The sequence below is a fragment of the Gopherus evgoodei genome, chromosome 2, assembly GCF_007399415.2.
Source record: "Gopherus evgoodei ecotype Sinaloan lineage chromosome 2, rGopEvg1_v1.p, whole genome shotgun sequence".
In the NCBI taxonomy this organism is placed as follows: Eukaryota; Metazoa; Chordata; order Testudines; family Testudinidae; genus Gopherus; species Gopherus evgoodei.
Window position 1 is genome coordinate 180,867,902 of NC_044323.1, and position 22,810 is coordinate 180,890,711.

Genomic DNA, 22,810 nt, shown 5'->3' on the forward strand with positions numbered 1-22,810 from the left:
TCATGCTCCAATGGAGTTTTCCAGTTGATGTGACATATTCAACATAATGAATGCTGGGGCATTATATTGGAGGAGGAGCTAGCAACAGGAGAAGGGATGGAGGTTGTAGGACTTAAGAATTTTTTTAAAAACTATGTTTTAAACTAATAGACCTGATCAAATGGGAATTGAAGGAGATCAGGACCTGGCAGGCTCAAGGCCACTGTGCTGAATGCCCCTCTTAGCCATAACTATTCAGCACACAGCTATCTCTGAGAGGATTTTGTAAAATGAATTTCAGGAGTGGAATCCATACCATTTTATATACAAATGGTCTTACTTTTATGCCTACTCCAGTTTGAATAACACTCTTTGAAAAGCCAAGTGACCATCCTTGAACGTGCTTACACCAATTCTGCATCCTACCTTATATTTTTAAATATTGAATGTTTAATGCCAAATGTAAACCTCCTGGAATGACACCAACACCTATGAAAATGAGAAAGCAGGGTAAGCTATGAATGAATTTCAGAACTCGCTGACAAAGAGCCCAGTCCTAGAATGTCTATTTAGACAAAACTCCCATGAAATCAGTGGGAGTGCTGCTTGAATTAGGATTTCAGTGTCAGGCCCTGGGAAGCTATTTTGTGTGGGAGGGAAGAGGAAAAGGGAGGAAGCTGCAAGCAAATAGGGCAGTTAGTGAAGGAACAACTGCGGGAGTTAGTGTTGTGAAATGTCATTTGCTCCATCTTATAATTAAAGGGAATCTTAAAGAAATGAAGTGAAAAAAAAATCCTAGATTTATAATGCTCCAGATGTTTTGCTCAGAATAAGCTTCATTGACCTGAAATATTAAAGTGTGCCAGAATGCTCACTGGAGCATAGTTAATGCCTCTGGTAGGATTTGTTTCAGGATGTTTGGTTTCAATTTCAATACATTTTGCATTGTGAGCACAATGATCTGCAAAGAACATTTAAAGCGATATTGTATTTTAAACCTACATATACTGAGTCTTGAAGAGTGATTTTTTCCTTTTGATTTAAAAAAAAAAAAGTCATTCAAAAGTGTGTGTATCCACTTTGTTTCCTGAAATGTTGTTGTTCTTGCAGGACTTGCTTCATCAAAAATCATTGTTCGGACATATGCGTTTAAAAGGTCATTTAATTATTTAAGTGGTATATCTAGACCGTCCTCCTCATGATTTAAAAACGCTATACTGCTTCCCTCAGATCTGATCCGAAGGCAGCCTCAATCACATCCGTTCAATCAACATAAAATGACCCAAACATGGAGCATCTTTTTTTTTTTTCTTTTTGTGTTGTATTTAAAGTGCCATCCTGGACATCAGAACCTCACTCATGCGGTAGAAAGATATATACACCTCTACCTCGATATAACGCTGTCCTTGAGAGCCAAAAAATCTCTTACCGCGTTATAGGTGAAGCTGTGTTATATTGAACTTGCTTTGATCCACTGGAGTGCGCAGCCCTGCCACCCCCCCCCCGCCCCCGGAGTGCTACTTTACCGCGTTATATCCGAATTCGTGTTATATTGGGTGGTGGTATATCGAGGTAGTGGTGTACTTGAATTGTGAAGTAACTGAATACTGTACTTAATTGCAAAGCTGAATTTAAAAATCTATTAATTTTAACAACTATTACCACATCAATGTAGTTACACCAGTGCAATTTCTTGAAGTTACACTTTGGCCCTGTCTATCTGTTTCTTCCATCCTTTGTCTCAGTTCTTTTCTTGTCCACTTGAGTCGCAACCTTTTGTCCCCTTCTTCCTTCTATCTTTCCCATCAGTACAATTCCTCCTGTTAACCCTTCCACTCTCCATTCTCCACTAACCCTAAATACACTCCTCACAGTGTCTGAGCTCTGCCCACGTACACTCCACTCCTTGTTCCCAAGTGTAAAAGGGCAAGAAAGATTCTTTCTTTGTTCATTTGATCTTAGGCTCCCTGGACAAGTATATGCTAACCACTCTACATCTGGAAGGGCAAAGAAACAGACATGACCCACTTGCTCTGATGTATTTTAAAATATTGCCCTAACATCAACTTCATAAATATATAGGTCCAATAGAGTAGTTACAGTAAATCCTCAATAGGAGATTGGCTTTTAAAAACTAGTGGGCCATATTCCCTCCTGCAAGGTATGTTTGGTGCAGGAGAGAGGAGGGGCTGTCAGGGAACTGGCTACTGCTCTCTAATTCTCAAGCTGCTCCAGCCCTAGTCCTGGCCTGATGTAAGTTAGAGCAGCCTTTAGGCTGCTCTAATTTACAACAACTGACTGTGGTCCTGAGAGAACCCTAGCGAGCTGAGAATTGTTATAGGGGAGCTCAGCTATGCTACACAGCTTTTTACATCCTCTCTCTCCCACACCACTACACCTTTGGTAAAGATGGAGGGCTGGCTTGGGTGGCCTCTTCTGAAGAGTTGCCCAATGAGTGGGTATAATGTCACCACCTTCTCTTGATGCAGGCAGCAATAAGGTTCTGGATGCTTACCTGCTCCTTCCCTTGCTGGTTGCATCAGGTCTCACCAGCTAACCTCTGTTTTCCTGCTCACCAGGGGACCTGGTGAGAACTGGAAGGGAGAAACTGGAATGTGCCGCAGCTGCCATTTGAAAGAAGCTGCTTAAAGCCAGTTGCTATTTATTTATTGTTTATCTATACTGCAGTAGTGCCCAAGATGTGCTGGGCACTTTCCAAACACAGAGGTAAGTACAGTACAGGTATACACAGAAAGGATGGCCTTGTAATTAAGGCACTCCTGAGAACTGGTTCAAATTCTGGCAGGGCTAGAGACACCTTGTTTGGCCTTGGGCAAGTCACTTAATCTCTCTCTCTGCCACCATTTCCCATCTATAAGCGGAGATGATAGTACTTCTTTTCTTCTGCTCTCTCTGTCTTGTCTGTTTAAATTATAAGCCTTTCAGGTCTCTCACTGTGTTTGAATAGCACCTAATACAAAGAGGCCCCAAGTACAGTTGGGGTCTCTAGGCATTACTGTGATCCAAATAATTATTGATGATTCTAAGACCACCTTGCCTCAAAGAGCTTATGCTGGAAATAAGACTGAGACCATCAAACTCCTTTCATGTAGGCTGCTGAAATCTATCAGGCAGCATCAGCTTTCAGTCTGGACTGACCTCACCTGTCTTCAATCTGCGGTTTTAGGGATAAAAGTCTCCCTGTATCCGTATGAACCCCATCAGCCAACCATCCTCTACCTCTTGTTGCTAACTTCAGTAGTCCCTAAATACCAGGCTAAATATTCACAATAGCTGCTGCTTCTTTTCTTTCTCTTGTTCCTACTTGATCACCCTCTTTCTTTCTAGCTCTCCTAGGGTGTATGGGCGAGAGTAGTGAAACCATCTTTTCCCCTCTCACAGGTCTCCCCATTTCCATTCTGATGCCTGATTAGCTGAGCTGGCATGAGCTGCTGCCAGCCAGTCACTCCCAGATTGGCTCCAATATTCTAAACGATGACAGCTGGAGATCCCAACTGGCACCTCCCAGCAGTTTACAAGCCCTAGAGTAACAGAAGTAGCTTTGTCTGCCTCGCATATACCTCCCACCTCGCCTTTCCCTCTCATTCTCCTCCTCAGACCCTCTGAAGGCTGCCACTGAATTATGTTTCTGTGCTGCTGTCAAGTGGATGATACCTCCACTGGGCATCCCCCACACAGCTGGGTCAGCCCCATCACCTGTGATTATCACTGTGCCTCCGGCCCTTCGCCGCCTGGTGACCCAGCAGACAATGGTGTGATGGAGGTCCCTTCACAGGCAATGGAGTCAGTCTGGAAGAATTGGCATGAATGATGAAGGACTCTAAGGTGGAACAGACACAAATCACTGAAATTCAGGATATCCGTAAGAACCTAGGAGCATTGATACATATGGCCAGGTGGGAGGGGAACCATGGTAGTGACCTGAATGCTTAGGGCTTGATTATGGCTCTTACTACACAGGAAAAGGGTTGTTTGCAACTCCCACTGTTGCAGCCCTCTAGCTTCTTATAGATCCCTAGCAGGTTCTGGGGAGGGAACTTTACATTCTGGGTGCACAGGTATCCACATTATGGTTGCGTTTCCTCAGGAGTTACAACCGGGAAGAGGCTTCCTGCACCTGCTCCTGTAGTAGTGCATTTGTGCTATGGAAGTAATAATTTGGTTCTTAGCTGCCTTTAGTTGTTGACACAGAGTGGTGTCTGAGTTAGATCAAGCTGTTGTTATTTATTCATAGGCTGCTATACCCGTGATGAGTAATCAATAATATTACTTTTAGTTTGCCTATGAAGGAAGAACAACAACAACAGCAGCAGCACCTTCTGCACAAAAGAAGTGTTTACTACAGAGCAAACAACTTGAAGCACTGAAGGCTACATTTTCCCCCTGATGTTTGCACAAAACTCCCATTGAACACAGCCCTCAAACAATGACAGTGTTCTACATATTGATGCTAAGAAATATATTTTTTTGCCTTGTACTGTGAATTTCATAGCCCTGGTAAATTTTCAGGCTGATCCTGCAGAGTGACTGAAGGCCCCCTCGCTGTCATTGGAAATTGAGAGTGTTCTGCACCTTGCAGGATGCACTAGTACATTGTAAGATCAGGTCCTTGGGTCCTGAAGCTTGAATGTTTTCAGCTCAGAGGATTATTATGCTAGAGAAAACTTGAAAGAAAAGATTATTAGGACAAAAAGTCCATCCCTATGTTTATGTACAGAGAATTGCACAATACTGCCCTGATCTCAGCTGGGGCCTGTTGTCACTATGGTAATACAAACAGAGTAATTAAAAAAAAAAAAAAAAAAAAGGCAGTGTGTAACGCCAGGATTTTTCTGCGCTCCCACTACTCTGATTGAAAATGTATGTTTTTACTAAGAACTTTCTTCTGAAAGCTTATGTCCCAGCTTCTTCTGCTTTTTGAACTTTCAGTGAAATTGTAAACTTCTGGTTATGTATTACTGCAGTCTGTAGTTGCACAAAAACTGTGATCTCACAAATGGAGTATTATGATTTTCACTGCAATGTCATACAGGTGGAGCAACTGGGCTTGTGAGGGAGGAAATTCCTAACTGAAATATCAAATGATATGATAGTTAACAAATAGTAAGAGCAACTGTTACTCTGCTCTCCCTCACTAACATCATTATTAATAATCACCACATACTACATGTGAGGATTGCAAAGAGCTTTAAAACATAAGGCAGTAAATTATTTAAAATATGCATGAGAAAGTTGACTATATTTAGGTATGCTTGCTATGTTTTAAAATTTAATTTCTGTATGAAAAGACCCTCTTTAAAACACAACTCGCTCAAACACAGCTCTGGATCTCTGAACTTTATAATTATCCAAGGACAGATGTTAAAATGCTTAGCAAATTTTATTTTAAAATACATACCAAGATTTCAGAAGAACCTGATTATGCAGCTATTTCTTTAGACCCATTAGCTTACTCCAGCTTCTTTTGTTGATTGCTATTCAGGGCTTTAAAAAGGCAAACAATACTTGCTATTTCTTTTGTCAGCGAGCTTGATTGATGGCACGTGTATTGTCTGTTGGTATTATTGAGACTAGCCTAGCTTTGCTAAACTCTGGGACAGTAAGTGAACAATGACATGGGGCTGACGCACAGTGAGACTTTTCATATATGCTTTGTGCACCATACCAATCCACAGTGAAAGCATGAGCAGCCACTAAGGAGCAGAGAGTCTGACGCTGAAAAATGAGTGAGCTGCAATGAGAAGAGGGGGATGGGTAGAGGAGAGGAAGAATCCTTTTCTGTTTGTTTTCTCTTGGAGAATGTGAAAGGCTCCTCGTGTCGATTTCAGTGCTGTTTAGAGGAGCCTGTGTCTGTGCAGAAGGAGAGCAAGATCCAGGGTATGTCTACACAACAGGATTATTCCGATTTTACATAAACGGGTTTTGTAAAACAGATTGTATAAAGTCGAGTGCACGTGGCCACACAAAGCACAATAATTCGGCGGTGTACGTCCATGTACCGAAGCTAGCGTCGATTTTCTGGAGCATTGCACTGTGGGTAGCTATCCTGTAGCTATCCCATAGTTCCTGCAGTCTCCCCCGCCCATTGGAATTCTGGTTGAGATCCCAATGCGTGATGGTGCAAAAACAGTGTCGTGGGTGATTCTGGGTAAATGTCGTCACTCAATCCTTCCTCCATGAAAGCAATGGCAGACAATCATTTTGCGCCCTTTTTCCCCTGGATTGCCCTGGCAGACGCCATAGCATGGCAACCATGAAGCCTGTTTTGCCTTTTGTCACTGTCACAGTATGTGTACTGGATGCTGCTGACAGAGGCGGTACTGCAGTGCTACACAGCAGCATTCATTTGCCTTTGCAAGGTAGCAGAGATGGTTACCAGTCGTTCTGTACCATCTACTGTGCCATTGTAAATTTGATAATGAGATGATGGTTTTCAATCATTTTGTACTGTTTGCAATTGGGAAATGGTGATGGTTATCAAGCATTTTGTACCGTCTGCTGCTGTCATGGGTGCTCCTGGCCTCACTGAGGTCGGTTGAGGGCACATGGACAAAAATGGGAAAAACTCCCCGGGTCATTCCCTTCTTTGTTTTGTCTAAAAATAGTCAGTCCTGCCTAGAATATGGGGCAAGTCTACTAGAGAGCCAGAGAGCACAGCTGCTCCGGGTCAGAGCCCCAGAGATCCCGCAGAAATGATGAGCTGCATGCCATCCTAGGGGGTGTCCCTGCAACAACCCCACCTGTTGCTTCCCTCCTCCCACACCCCTCCTGGGCTACCATGGCAGTGTCCCCCCCCCCATTTGTGTGATGAAGTAATAAAGAATGCAGGAATAAGAAACACTGACTTTTTAGCCAGATAAAATGAGGGGGAGGCAGCCTCCCGCTGCTATGATAGTCCAGAGAGTACAGAATCTTTTCTTTAGACATGAAAGGGGGGGCAGGCTGATGGAGCTCAGGCTCCAGCTGCTATGATGAGGACGGTTACCCAGCATTTTGTACCGTCTGCCAGGAATGACAGGGAGTCATTCCCATTTTTACCCGGGCGCCCCTGGCCGACCTCACCGAGGCCAGCCAGGAGCACTCACGGGATGATGACGAGGACGGCTATCAGTCATTTTGTACTATACTGTCTGCCACCGGGGAAGGGAGGGGAGAGGATGCAGCTGTTTAGCACTGCAGCACCCTGTCTACCAGCAGCATCCAGTAGACATATGGTGACATTGAAAAGTGGCAAGAAACGATTTTTTCCCTTTTTCTTTGAGGGGGGGAAGGGAGGTAGATTGACAACATATTCCCTGAACTACTGGCAACAATGTTTTTGATTCTTCAGTCATTGGGAGCTCAGCCAAGAATGCAAATGCTTTTCGGCGACTGCAGGAACTGTGGGATAGCTCGAGTCCTCAGTCCCCCCCCCCCCCCCTCCATGAGCGTCCATTTGATTCTTTGGCTTTCCGTTATGCTTGTCACACAGCACTGTGCTGTGGACTCTGTATCATAGCCTGGAGATTTTTTCAAATGCTTTGTCATTTCGTCTTCTGTAACCGAGCTCTGATAGAACAGATTTGTCTCCCCATACAGTGATCAGATCCAGTATCTCCCGTATGGTCCATACTGGAGAAAGTGCTGAGCGCCCTCGCTTGTGAATATCAGCCGCTTCAAGGGGCTCAAGTTGAGCACCGAGAAAGTGAGGCAGCAGAAATCACTAGTTACATTTGAAAATCTTAGCCTATATTTCTATAAATTCCCTCTTAAAGCATGTGAAAATCCTTGAAAGAATAGTTTTGTGATACCGTTCTCTTAAAGAATGCTAATAGAGATGTACAACAAACTTATCTTAATATTTGGTTACCCTCCCTACTATAGCTGCTGATGGAAGTTTGATATGGTTATATAGGAGTCATAGGCAATGTGTTTTTTTTTCCCCTTGATTTTGACATTTTGAGGTATTTATATGGGAGTCAGTAGCCGCTGGCAGGTGGGTGGTGAGGAGTGAGTGGATGAGTGAATGAGAAGGTACACACCTGTACAAATTTTACGGGGAATCTCAGGAGAAGAACACAACGCTTGCCTTCAAAGGAGGCTATTAGAAAGCAATAACTGCAGGAAAAAAATTAACCAAAGCTATGGACTTGCCGTGATTACTTCAATGGAGCTATGCTCATTTTATATCTGGTGCCTTGTAGGTCACCCAAAACGAAGACTAGGTTCATATAGGTTGTTTGCAAGCCGTAATCAATCTTTAGACAGGTTTGCTCTGAATTCTGAGTTTGTAACAACATTGGAAACCTGGCAAGTTTCACATCATTTCAGGTTGCGTTGCAATGGTTGCACATTGCTCTAGTAATTATGACTATTCCTTGGTCTGTATTTACTGTGTCATCCTAAAACATATCCTCGAACACATTCAAATTAATATGAATGAAATGAAACAATTGCAAAAAGTAATACTGAAATTCTTCCAGCAGCTCGCACTTGTGCCTTGTTTGCAATACCTGTTGGTCATAGGAAGTTTTTACTTACTCGTATATTTTTGCTTGCTCAAATATCCATTTCTTGGCAACAGGGAGGCAAAAAAAACCTGAAATTGAAGCAGTCCTGCATGTGTCCCTCACAGAGTTGGCTGAGTACCTAGCCTCATGTCCACCATATGTTCTGGCTATTCATCTGGTCTCTATCCCTTCCTCCTTACCTCACAAGTCTTGTCCGAGTATTCTGTAAAAGAGTGTAACCTTGTAAAGAATTATAAATCCAAATGGGTACATGACTGTGTTCCTTCACTTTTCCTGGTCTTATAGCAGCAGACTCTCCGTCTGGTGGGCAAGAAGCAGGAGGTAGGGAGCTAACTTTATTTATTTTATGAGCAGAGGGAAGAGTTTTTTTGGAAAAAGCTTTGCTATGTATCACACTTTGTATTCATTCCTCTTCAGGCAGTACATAACTGGTTGGGAAACTGACAAGTGTTTGGTGAGTCTAGAAATTGCCACTTCCTTCGCATTTTTGTGGCTTTGATTTACAACAGCAGTGTTTATATATTTGTTAAACTGACTACAGCAGTGGTGGGCAAACTACAGCCTGGGGCTGCATCTTGCCCTCCAGATGTTTTAATCCGGCCCTCAAGCTCCAGCCGGGGAGTGAAGTGGGGGGCTTGCCCCGCTCCACACGGCTCCCCGAAGCAGTGGCATATCTGTTCTCCGGCTCCTACGCAAAGGGGCAGTCAAGGGACTCTGCACACTGCCTCTGCAGTGCCCATTGGCTGGGAACTATGGCCCATGAGAGCTGCAGAGGCGGCGCCTGCAGACAAGGTGGTACGCAGAGCCACCTGGCCACACCTCTGCCTAGAAGCCAGAGTGAGGACATGCCGCTGTTGCTTGGAGCTGCTTGAGGTAAGAGTCACCCAGAGCCTGCACTCCTGAACTCTTCCTGCACCCCAACCCCCCGCCTAGTCTTGCTGGGCCCACGACGTCCCAGGTGCGTGCTGTGTTGTTACACAGTCATTCCTTCACTTAGGAGAAGCCCTGCTCTATTTTGACATACCACCATATGGTGCATAAAGCCTAACTGAAAAAGTTACCCACAAAGAGGACAGCTTGGGAACAACTGTTTGCTGCACTGTGACTAACTGCTGGTGGTAAAATATACTTATGGAAAAAAAGGATGTGTGTATCAGCCTATCCATCATCCACAAGTGCAAGGGAAAGACTGCTGAGCTGCCATTTGAATGCTGAGTAACACACACAATGCCAAACCTACACTCGTAATAGGTGAGTGAAAGCTGGACTGGCTATAAGGCTGTTTCCATTACGAGGTAGGGGTGCAATTCCTCTGCTTTTTGTACACGTGCTTGCGCTAGTTCTCATCAAGTTAGCATGAGTATAAATAACAGTGTAGCTGCGGTAGCAAGGACAGTGGCAGTGGATGCATGGTTGAGTCATGCCAAGTATATACCTACCAATTTCAGGTGGGTTTGTACTTGGCACAGTTCAGGCCTCCGCTGTCACTACTGGTGCTACCATGATTATAATGCATCACACCTCAGCTTGTAGTGTAGACATAGCCTAAGTGAACACATATAATGAACTAATATGGAGGTGGGGTCCTAAGAGGGCAGAACTAATATGAGAGCCAAGTGGTGTTCTGAGCAGGAAGGAATATAGAAAATATTAAAAAGGTGAAATTCTGGCTCTATTGAAGTCAAAAGAAAAATTCCCAAGGACTTCAGTGGGGCCAGGATTTCCCTCCAAGTCTTTGGACCTGATTCAGATCTCTATGATACCAGAGTTAGTCAGCAGTAACACCAATGAAGCTGATGAAATTGCAACACTCTAATGCTGATGAGAAATCAGAATCAAGTCTATAATCCAGGGTGGGCAAACTTTTTGGCTCGAAGGCCACAAACTGGGTATAGAAATTGTATGGCGGGCCATGACTGCTCACAAAGTTGGGGATGGGGTGAGAGGGAGAAGGGGGGGCAGGGCTCTGGCTGGGGAGGAGGGGTTGGGGGTGCAGGAGGGTGCTCTGGGCTGGGACTGAAGGGTTCAGAGGGAGGGAGATCAGGAGCAAGAAGAACAAGAAGTTCCACATTGGCTGTTAATTGGAGTTTAAAAACACAGGGGAAACCAAGAAAGGGCGATTCCATTCCCTTCTCCTTGTGTGTTTCTGTAACATTTGTTCTCTCCTGACTCTTGGGCTCTGTGTGGAGCAGCTGTGATTTGTTGTGGAAAGACATGGGTGTGTCTGCAGAAACCAAAGGTCGCCCTCCATTTCAGGAGGTGGGGTTCTGCACTGCAGGGAGTTGCAGGCTGTGGTCTACACCAGGCTCTGGTTGCTCTGTTGGGCTGGAGTTTATGTAATGTGTAAATTTTAAAAAGTAAGCATTAAACACATACACTCTGTATCTAAAAAACCTGTTATTGTTTGTATTGCAGTAGTGCTTAGGAGCCTCAGTCATGGACTCAGATCCCATTGTGCTTGGCACTGTACGTACACACACACACACACACACACACACACGCACCCCCGACAGCCCCATAGCTTTACCATTAGATAGCTGCTGGCAAGGAATTCTCAATGAGGGATCCTTCACTCTGGAACTTACTTTCTTTGCAACGTTCTGGTTCCCTGAAAGGGTCATCTAGTTTTCTAGGCTCTTCCCGGGTGATAAGTAGAGGGTGCTGTTGAATGGGATGTTATGTTGATGGTTGATCAGTCTTTTGCTGTCATTGGGCCAGTTTATACATATTTTCTCCTTAACATCGCGATTGTTGATTTTAGATAGTACAATAAAATACATAAATATAGTCTACCCTGTAGTACCCGATAGCACGTGTATCTAGTTAGTCATTGCACACAGCCTGTAGTATTTGATTTTATACTTCCATTTGCTGGGCTGGGCTGTTTGTGATGGAATAGATGCCTATAAGACACACCACCAGACCAGATTCTGGTGCAGCTTGGCATTTTCTTGTCATCACCATCCCTAACAATGGTTTCTGCACTGGGGTGAGGGGAGGGACAGTGTTGTAATTAATTCCAGCTGTAAAAACCTAGAAGTCAATTCCCGTCTCACCCCGATGCCATGACAAGGTTTAGCAGAGCTGCGGCAATAGTACACTGTTAGTCAGCTTTCTCTGAAATAGTCTCGTGGAGAAAGCACTGCAGTCTCCCTATTATTTGTTAACTAGAGAGGGTCAAAATGTTTTGACATGTATTGGAAAAAAATCTGCTGACACTTCGAATTGCATCAAAAAAAATGAGAGAAGTTTTGGTTAAATGTTAAATGAGGTTTCCTCATTTTAAGACCTGCCCTAGTTCTAACTATACCGTATAGTCTTGTCTTGTCCTGCCCCTAATGGCAGTACGGTACAATGTTTATATCTACTGTGCCCACTGATAACTAGCTGCACTATAGTGTATAGTTCATAGTAAAAAGGGAAGAGAAAACAAAAAGGGGAAAGTTATACAATATTTGCCACACACAGAGATCTCAAATGTAGATCAGCAGGTAGATATTAAAACAAATAGGTCAAGTGAACAAAATAACTACTTATTCAGTAAATAAGGCTAGAGAGCTATGCAAAGTAAGGGTTTAATATAATGTTGCAGGATCACTAAGCTGTCAGCTAGCAGCCACTGACGTGGTCTCAGCCTGTGACCTAAAATCTATGGAGATACAGATCCTTAACCTTAGTATACATCATTTGTGCCAATCTGCTGCTGCAAAGAGGACCTGGCGGGAAGTTTTCTTACAATCCCAACACCTGCTCCTCTGCATAAAGAGCAGGAGAGGGCATGGCCAAAGTGTACAGTGCTCCAGCTGATTTCAAGCCTCTAAGTTGCTCTGAGCCCAATGGGATTGGAGAAGGTGGGCAGAAAACCCTCTTTTAACCACTCTCCAGTGGAACTGAATACTGTTCTGGGGCACCTGAAAATCTGAGCCTGTGTGGTTTTAGCTGACTGGTTCCATTGCTTCTTTCTGCCTTTACAGGAATAATTTGAAAACCACTAAACAGTGTCATAAAGAGGACGTTCTCAGCCAGGTAATCTTGAGATATGAGGAAATGAGTTCCGGGGGAAAGATGGGCCGGAGCTCAAAGTTTGGATCTGAATGTGAATCTTGATCTGAGGTATCATCAGTTTCATGGTATTCAGATCTGGGTTTCTGGTTTTGAGACTTCTTTATTCCAAATTGGTGGGGAAGGTGATATTTGTATTATAGCTGTCCTAGGGCCACAACTGAGATTCTAAACCCATTGTTCTAGACAAAGAGATTATAAAAGACAGTTCCTGTCCTGAGGCGTTTACAGCCTACTTAGGCAAAGAGGAGAAGGAAAATGGAAACACAGAGAGGTGAAATGACTTGCCCAAGGTAACATAGAAAGTCAGTTGCAGAGGTTTCCTGATGCCCAGTCCAAAAGATCACTCTGTCATCTTTTAGGTGCCACAATGCAGTAAGGAGTGCTAGGTTTGCAAAAACATATTCAGGCAGTGAACAGAAAGGGTTGTTTATGGCTTTTTTGGCTTTTGTTAAAAATGAAACAAAAGAGTTATTTCCTGTAGTATGTTCATCTTCCATTATTTGTGCTAGAAATTATTAGCAGCGGCAGCTTTTACCATAATTACACAGATCATAATTAAAACATATTTTTGTCTTATGAGCTGTGGCAAATTCAGACTTTCTATAAGGCAGCTCTTGGGAATGAAAGCAGTTTGCATGTTATAGTAAAGTGCATGTTACAAAAGAAGTATTGGCAGATGGGTTCAGGACTTGTTTGCATGCCAGACTTTCTCATGGGTAATTTGGGTTCAGATCTTAATGGAATCCGTGTTGCCCATTGGGCAAACTTGTTATCATACGTGCTCCCCAAAACACCACAGAATAGCTGGGACTCCACTGTCCAGTGGGGAAGGCCTGCAGGTGCATGCTGCGGGGCAGCATCCTGTGGTGGTGTCCTCCACAACAGCGTGAAGGGTCATGGAGGTATGAAGATGGGTAAACCAACAGAGAGGTCTAGGCATGGCCATGGGTGTAACTAAATAGATACAGTAGTTGGCATCCCTGGCTAATGGAGGGATGGGTAGCAAGTGCAGCCTCTACTACTGCCTGTCTGCCTCAGTCTCTGTATTTTTCTGAGCACTTCTTAGATGTCTATGAATTTTTTCTCATGACACTTTTTTGTGTGAACTAGAGAAATATTCTCATCCCTGTTCTATAGACAAAGAACTGAGAGACAGAGCAATTTTAAGTGACTTATCCAAGGTCACACAAGAAGCCTGTGGTAGTCAGGAATTGAACTACAAAACCATTTGCCCCCATCTAGCAGCAGCTATATGAGTACCCTGCACTTTCAGCCTCCTTCAGAGACCTACCATGGAAGGCTTGTTTACTCAAGCCTTGTGCAGTACTCCAGGATTGGTCAGCAGGGAGCAGATATGTAGAATAAAAAGTTAGACCAAACCAGAGGGCTAGATCTGAAACCCTCTACACTTTGGGAAAGCTCACATCTGGAGTTACTTTGCCTCTCTTGACCTACTTCTTTGTTGTGGCAATGTAAAACTCCAACTGTACGCATCCCTGAACTTTGAGAAGTTGATGACGTAGCTTGTGGCTACCCTAATGTTTACAGAACTACTTTTTGATTTATAACCGTGTTTTACCCAATTTGAGGAGTTAGGAAGATGGTGGTAGAGGAAATCCAGACCTGAGTTCCTATTTAGGCCAATGAATGAAGAAGCAACTAATTTTCAGCTGTTTTCTTTTGAAATTTTTAATTTTAACATACATTTTTGCTGAGTGACTGAATCTCAATCTCAGTTAAAGAAAGTACTTTTTAAAATGCGTACACCCTTATAAATAGGATGCACATCTATTATCACATCTATCTGTTTGCTTGCTGTTGAGACTCTAATCCTGCATTTCTTGTGCCCCCAAAACTCCCAATGGGCAACTTTTAGATGAACAACTAATGCAGGATCAAACCTTGTGTGATGCTAGTGATGTAGCTAACCTGAAGTGACTGACTCCATTTGACACAAACACACCCGCAGGGTGATGTGTAGGCTGTGTTGCATGGCTGAGTAAATGGCATGATTCTACTGGGAGCATTTTTCAGCCCATGTTGCAGTGAGATCTAACAGTATCTAATCTGACTGTGAACCATGCCCAGAAAAATGAAGCATTGCAATTTTTGCTGTAAAAGGCATCTTAAGGTTCAGTTCCCAGTGCTGCCAGGGAAGAAGTGACACCTGCGTCAGAACAATGCATGGTAAGCAGGGCAGCAGTTCATCATGTGTGTTTGTTTTTATTCGTTTATTTTGAAAAATCATAGAAGAGGGACAGAAAATATTAATTAAAAATATCGGGCAAAATCCTGAAGTCTGCCTCAGTTCCCCTCCTTGGTCAGGCAAAACTCCTCTTGGTTTCAATGATAGTTGTGGGTAAGAATGGAATGAAAACTGATAGGGCTTCGGGACAGTCTCTTTTAGCCTATGGAGTGTATTAGAAGATGTCATGTGCAATTCTTTGCCATTGTCAGAGTGAGTCACTTTCTTCTATCACTGAACAGGGAACTTTATTAAAAATAAAGGTACCAGCACTATCCCTAAAATTACTCTCTGTCTCAGCTATGTTGTAGATCTTCAGCCTAGAACTCACTCAACCTCTTTCCAGCTCCAGATTTACAGGAACAGCACTCCCTTTTCATGTGATTTTTCTCATCTCTCCCTTCCCCTGTTCTCCTATACTTCTTTCCCCAGGCCCTGCAGGACCCAAGTCTCCCTTGCTTCCCTCCCTCCTCATCCCGCCATTCCCCCCACCCTCAAAGTACATCTCTGTTCAGTGTTCCAGGTCCTTCCCTGAAGCACTGCTTCAGCAGAGAGTCCGAGAATTTGAAGCTGCTTGGTATCTTTGCCCAGATTCAGAGTTCTGTAATGTTGTTTTTTCCTATGGGGCAGTCAAGTTAGCAAAGGGGATGACAGATCATATGACATTAGATAAATATTCCCCTATAAGCCAGGAGCTTTGTGAGGGCCTTTGAAAAGCCACTGCTCTGTCTACAAGTATCCAGAGATGGTGTTACAGCTCTTCAGAGCAGCTGCAGTTTAGGAAAGGGGGCGAAGAGACAAAGAGAGGGTATTCATCCTGAGATTAGTAGTCTGAACAGACCCATAGTGGCTGCCCTCCTCTTTGGTGAGCCATGGTCAGGGTTGGTCTAGGAAGAGCAATTCCATTCCAGAGAAGCCTGTGTTTGATGTCACCAGTCATTGCCAGCTAGTATCAATGGCTGTCATTGAGAACCACCAGACAGATGCTGCCTCTGTATTTTAAGAGTCAAACAGAATTTGAAAAAAGCCAGAGTGAAAGGACTATTTAAAAAAAGAGAAGAGCCAAACTGGCTGTGATAGGTGCATGTAGTCCAATGGTCTTTAGTTCTCAAATAGCCAAGGGAGTATGCAAAGGAGCAGTAGTGGGGGAGCCAGCCTATATCAATATACTGGATGATTTTCCTTTGTGTGTAAAATATTAATTATAACGGAATAGGCTGTGATGCTGCCTGAGAACAGGCAATGTTGTTGTGTTCAGTGGGCTGGAGAATTGCAGCTTGTCCTGCAGAAGGAACACAGCATTGACTGTTCCTGCGCACGCAGTACCAAAGGTTTCCAAGAACACAATGATACTCTGTATGGTAATTCTCACATTTGTTCACCAGAGGAGGGGGTGAGGGAAAGGGAGGAGGCGTTGTGGGGGGGGAGCATGGGGGCAGCTCTGCACTCATGGGAAGCATGCAGCAAGCAAGGTAGCTGAAAATAATTAAGCTCTGACTTGCTGATGAAACTGTTTAGAATCCATGGCAGAGAAGTATCACAGGTATGGACAGAGGAGTGACATGCTGAGAGCATCCTCCAGCCAAAATCATTTGGATTGGTTAAGGCAGCTGGGTCACAGAGGCCACCAAGGCTCAGGCAGTGCTTCTCCCTGCTCGCTCTTCCCCCCCCCCCCTTAACCCTTGGTGTGTGTGTGGCAGATAAACGCTAAGGCGAGAGTGAACGGATGGCGGATTCCACACACATCGGGCAGCCTGGGATGCTTGCTTTTTCTTCTTCGGGCTGCAGGGAGGGCTCTGTTCCAGACATGAGTGGGGAGAAACCTAAAAAAAAGGCTTTCTATCTAGTGAGGATGAAGCCACTGAAGGAGCCTGCTACCAACAACAACAATGTATCTTTTGTGATACACTGTCACATAGGCAAGGAGATCAAACATATATGCAGCAACTGCAGTCGCGGGGAGGCAGCCCGTGACGGTGAGTGCTGTGATTTTGTGTGTGAGAGACAGAAAAGTATGTTTGCATGTAGGATGTGTGTGCACTACTGTCAATGCTTGATGCTTAGCTTGCTACTTAATGGACTGCAGGAAAATAGAACAGGAGGCACAGAATGGATGTAATGAGCAAGTATTCAGCATAGTGACCAGAGAGAAGCCAGGAGGACAGTTACCTTAATAACCTCGTGTTAACAGCTAGTGGGGAAAACTCTCTCTAGTTGCCATAGAAATTAGTGTATATATTCATTGGTTTCACCATCGTTGCTATGAATTGATTAGACCGGTGTTTCTGCCTTGGTGCATCAACTTTTTCTTCACTGTGCAGCAGTAGAGTTTGCCCGACTTAATTATCGATATTTGGAAGAGTGTGTTACGTGGAATCAATCTTGTGTGATATTTCGCCATGCTGTCAGCAACAAATCACTGGGGGGTGTTTGTGGTTATATTGGAATTAATGTAGTGTCCTTCAGCAGACAACTGCTATCACATCCTCCCCCACTCCTTTTGGGATTGAGCAAAACCTCAAAAGGTATTCCAGGAGAGTGACAATAAGATAACAGGTGTTTGTACTGGTAAGTGTACGCTTTTTGTGTTCTGTAAAAGCAGTGTATACAGAGAGAGATGGCAAACTGTTTGTTTGGATATTTCTAGAGTCAGCAATTAGGAGAAGGAGAGAACTAGAAGAGGCATAAAACCATCCATGCAGAAATAGCCTCACAGATGGTACCCCGCGTCCTTGTTTAATATGAGTTTGTTTGTTGTGTTGCTTTACATTTTACTTCAGATTTGAAGGTTCTTTAGTTAGAGCTACTTAAAACTGATACAGTAGGCAGAGCTCATTTCCTGAAGGTCAGAGAGAGGTTTTTGACTGAAAATGTAATAACACTTTCTGGGGATGCTCACTGTTTGTGGTGCTTGCCACTTTATTTCTCAGCTTTTGACACTCAGGCTGGTTCTTGAATTAACAAAAGCCTGCTTAGTTTGCTCTCAGCAGAGGAGCGAAATATTATTTGGGATCTGCTAGTCCTTTGTCAGCCACCGGTCTGCAGTTTAATGAAGTAACTATGGTTTTGCTAATGTCTCTTCAAAATTAGAGCCCTGATAGTGTAATTATAGTTGCCTTTCATTAAATTGCAAGTGAAGCTGAATGGAATTCCTTTCGGTGTAGAGTATGGAGATAGCCTGGCCTGATTTCTTCTCTCCATTGCACCAGTGTAACCAATAGGGAGTTTAACCCAATGTTTATGTCCAGGATTCCAAGGCTATGTACCTTTTTAAAAAGTGCTTCGCTCTCCCCCCCCACACACACACACACATTGCTGGTGACAGCAAGCCCCATAAAAATTAAATTAAGAAATCTGCAAAGAAGTCACGGGTACTTTACAGTATTAGCATGATTCATTTATCCCTAAAAACAGACTAAGCCTCTTTTTAAAAATATGCATTGCCAGTTTAATTGAATTGATGTGTAAATAGATTACATCAACATCCTTTTTTCAGTTTCCACAGCCTTGTGTATATACAATTGCAAGCACAGTAAGAGGAGCTCGTAGGTGCCTTTTCTTTTAACAAATGTGTATGTGTGTGCTTATGTGTATAACCTCAGTTGCATGTACCCTTTAGCAGACTCTCAGATGCATAGTACTGTAATCTTCCTTCCTTTTTATGTTAGTCTGTTCAATCTCTAATTTTCAGTGGGATACAGACTAACAGCAATATCCTACTAGTTATGAGATAACCCAGAAATACAGAAGCACAATAAAGGCAGGCTTTCACTTTACAGACCTTTGGGACATACCAGAATTTTGATTTTTACCTTGTGGTACAGTGATATATTTCAGTCTTCCTCATTTAAATGGTCTTTGACCACAATAATTTTAAAAGAATAGAGCTTGATTTACAACTATTAACTCTTCTTGCTACAGGTGCCATAAATTTCTTATGGAATGCTAGGAAGTAATGAAACTGTATTTCCAGCTATGTTGGCTGAACTTAATGCAAAAAGTGAGAAGTCAGTGAAAGAACTTGAGCACGTAGATGGGCATGGTCAGACCCATGAGAAAGGAATTCATTTTAGCGGCTGCATTTTGGGGTGGACTGATGAAGTGGGAAGAAAGCAGTCCAGAGAGTGAGAGGTTGCAGTACTCAAGGTGGAAAGTGAAGAAAGATTTTAACAGTAGCATGGAGAATAGAGGATGAATTTAGAGCTGGTGTAGTCTGAGAATTAAAAAGATCTGAAAAAGAGGAGTGTAAAACACTAAGGCTGCCTGTCCGGGTGACTGAGAGGATAGTGGTGGAAATGGAAGAGGCACAGAACTGTTTGTGAGGCGAGAGGAGTTCAGTTTTCACCCTCTGAAGTTTGAGTTGGCATCTGGACATCCAGGATGGAATGTCCCGGAGGCAGTCAGATATGCAAGACTGAACAGTCAGGAAGAGGTCAAAGAGGGACAGGTATGAATCATCATCTTAGAGATAACTGAAGCCATGAGAGCTGATGAGGTCACCTAGGCATAGAGTCAAAAGAAAAGAGGAGAGACGTGAGGACCGAACTCTGAAAAATGCCAGTAGGGAGCTGAGGAAGGATGAGAGGCAGGAGAACCAGGAGAGAATAGAGTCTCAAAAGCCCCAGGAAGAGAGCAGAAGTGGAGTGACAGTGTTTGTTTTGAAAATGGCAGAAAGTTCAAAGAGAATGAAAATATGCCTGATACTTAACCAGGAGGACACTTGGTAAGAGGCGATTCGCAAGGGGTAGAGAAGGGGTGGAATTGGATTACAGCAGATCCAAGTGTTCTGGCAGTTAAGGTGATAAGCATATTCTGGGACATGCTGAGTACCTTCAAATCACATTGATTTCAGTAGCTGCTGAGAGTGATTCTGGAGGGACTGGGCCTGAGTAGACTGCATGCTTGAGGATCTCAGAGGCAATGAATTGGTAGTTAGAGAGGCAAGTATGGAGAGAGGAGATTTAGGTTGTTTTTTATTTAGGCGAAAGGGTGTGTTTTTACCACAGGTTAACTAATGCAGGGTAAAATCCTAATGAAGTTTTTTTATTTTCACACGTTAGCAATTCGAGGTAAATGCTAGGCTTCCCCATGGGGTATATCTGCACTTTAGTCGCAGGTGCAATTGCAACTCAAGCAGACATACCCATGTTATCTTTAATCTAACTACCACAGGGACCCGCAGCAGTGAAGCTGCATCAGCATGTGCTTCAGGGCAGGCTTTACAAACCAACCTGGAACCCTGGCTAATTATTCACACAGCTAGCCTACACGGGCCTGCATGCTGCCATGGCTTCACTGTTCCAGGACTCAAGCTAGCTAGACTACAGCTAGATCAGGTATGTGTACTTGATTTGCATTCACACCCTATGGTTGCAGTCTAGACATGCCCAAAGCCTTTACCTCAACCTGCTCACATGGGAGAAAGCTACAGACAGTCTTGTCTTTACGAGGGTTTTTACCAGTGCTAGTTACCAAGTTAGCTAACGTGCAGTAAAAAAAACCCTCCTGTTTTTTTCCTAGTGTGGATGCATCGTAAATTAAAGAAACATCAGTGGCCCAGATTGTGTACCTTTTTGTACCCAACCCTGTTCTAGAAGTATTGTGGGGTTACGCTATCCCCAGGGGAGTTCTGGGAGCTCCTGCAAGCACAGAGTGTGCACTATTATTTGATGCAACCACCATCTCTTTGGGTCCCTTCTGCACAGCTGGTTAATTCTCCTGGCCAGAATGTAGCGCGTAGCTAGAATCCTATCCCTTCATTCACTTTAGAGTGTTTTTGAGCACCAGGGAGTAACAAAAAGAGCTGTCCTTGTGCTGATGGAGCACAGGGATTGCTGTTGGGCCTGGCCCTTGCACAGGGATGTAGGATCAGGCAGGATTGTGTGTGACATAACACATAGGTATTTTTGTGGTACCTATTTTAAGGAATGCAAATTCAAAGGGCTACAGTAGCAAGGGGATGATTTACATGATGCTTTCCTTAAACATTCGACATTGACACAGTTTCAATGGGCAAGTCTGAAGTTAAAGAAAAAGGGGGGAAATCACACCTTCAATCTTTAGGTGCTGAAATAAGGTCAAATGAACTTCCTTACCCAAAACTTAATTTCTCTGCCTGAGGCAAGTAGTTAACTACATTTGTATAGCACTGTAATGAATCATTCATATTCCGCTAAACTGCATGACAAGCGGGGAACCCTATTGGGGAAAAGTCACTGCCTCCCAAGGGGAGGCCCAAAGATCAGGGTTCCAGTTCTTTGCATCCTGCCCCCAGGAGTGTGAGTAATTCCCTTTTTCTCCAATGAAAGTTAGTGGTAACCTGGAGGAGAAAATGCACTGGCTTCCCTGTTTGGATAATTGTTTTCAGTTTTAAAACTCGGAGGGGAGGAAGAGAAAAGAATACTTTTGGGAAATGAGAGTGGGAAAGGCAAAAATTGGTGGGCTTAGTATTTTTTTAAAATCATTTTTTGTGCTTGTGACATTTTGATCATCTTATCTCATTCTCTTTAGACACTACTGATGCAGAGGTGTACTGTAGAGACTGTTATTAGGGGAAAGACCCATCAGTCTGCCATCACCTTCCAGTTTCAGTGTCTTTAGGGAGCAGCCAAGTGGTCTGCTCCAATCTTGCTTCTCTCTGTGGACTCTGCCTTTTAAGCTTAGATGCCATCTTTTGAGGTGACATGGCTTCCTGCTCTCACATGCTGAAGATCAGATTGGAAAATATTGTTGTTTAAGCCTGTCAAAGAGAGAGGCCTGGGCAACACTGAATGCTCGCCATTAAAACTTCGGTGATGGCGGTCGTCCAAAAAGCAAACAAAAATGTTAGGAACTATAAAAGGCTGGGATAGCAAATAAAGTTGAAATTACTGAAACTCGATTGCTATAACTCAGTGGTTGTCATCACCTTGAATGCTTTGAGTTCTGGTCATTGTGTCCCAAAATCGATAGAGCAGAAATATAGGGAGTTCAGAGAAAAGTGATCAAAATGATTAAAGGCAATGAAATACTTCCACATGAAGGGAGATGGTGCGTAAAAAGGGACGTGATAGAGGTGTGCAAAATAATGAATAGTATAGTGATGGTAAAGCAGGTGCTTCTATTTAACTCTTCTCTTGCTGCAAAAGCCTGGGGACATTTCATGAAATGATAAAAGAAAATATTTTTGTACATAATGTAGAATTAACCAGTGACACTTATTACCATAAGATTATCAGTGAGGACAAGACCTCAGTGAGTTTTTTTTTTTTTTTTTTTTTTAAGGGATTAGATGTTTATTTGGATAATGAGAACTTCTATAGTTAGAATTTTAAAATATTTTATAAGGACTGCACTGTGAATTCTTACGCTTCAGAGCAATACCCCACAACTAAATGATAGGATTGAGGAAGAAACTTTCCCTGGGGACAGGTTATTCCATAATTATCCACTAGAGATTATTGCACCTTCTTCCAAAGCATCTGATGCTGGCTACCGTAAGAGAGAGAGATACCAAACTGGATGGACCATTGGTCTGAACAAGCATATTGCGCCTTATTCTTGTATATGATTCATATGTTTGCCTCCTTAATTTTATTATTTGATCCATGTTTATATCTCAGCCACAGATATGATCAGTAGTTAGTTTTCTTATCTCTCCTTTTTACATTTTCAAGTATTGTCCCTTTACTTATTTGCCCTTCCTTAGTGAAGTTCTCCATAGGAGGGTGTTTTGCATGGCTGACTGTTTCTTACGTAATACAAAACTTCTGGTTTTTTTTTTTAATGGAAAACATGATCTGTGGGAGCAGCATACCTTAAATCAGGTATTATTACTGTTTATTAATAATAATACCACGGCACAAATCTGAGTAAGGAGCTGAGCATAGGCGGATATTGGGAAGGTAGAAAAGAGATCAGAAGAGTAGATCCAATCCAATCTTCAAATGAATGGTTCAGTTTCCTTCCTTTCTCCTTTGTCTTTTTCATTCACATTTTATTTCTCATGTAT

The 22,810-nt window shown here is 43.2% G+C and overlaps 1 protein-coding gene across 11 annotated transcripts in view; it reads left to right on the forward strand.

The window, feature by feature from the left end:
- Nucleotides 1–22,810, forward strand: part of PHACTR1 (phosphatase and actin regulator 1) — a 483,984-nt gene that overhangs the window by 207,441 nt on the left and 253,733 nt on the right. Inside the window, exon 1 of one of the 11 annotated variants that reach the window (XM_030552419.1) lies at nt 16,650–16,796. The exons of 9 other annotated variants lie outside the window; for them this stretch is intronic. In XM_030552419.1, coding sequence (XP_030408279.1) covers nt 16,673–16,796 — 124 coding nt within the window. In that variant the 5' untranslated portion in view covers nt 16,650–16,672. Of the gene's footprint in view, nt 1–16,649; nt 16,797–17,317; nt 17,389–22,810 lie in introns of those variants that run through there. One more of the 11 variants, XM_030552425.1, reaches the window with a different exon arrangement.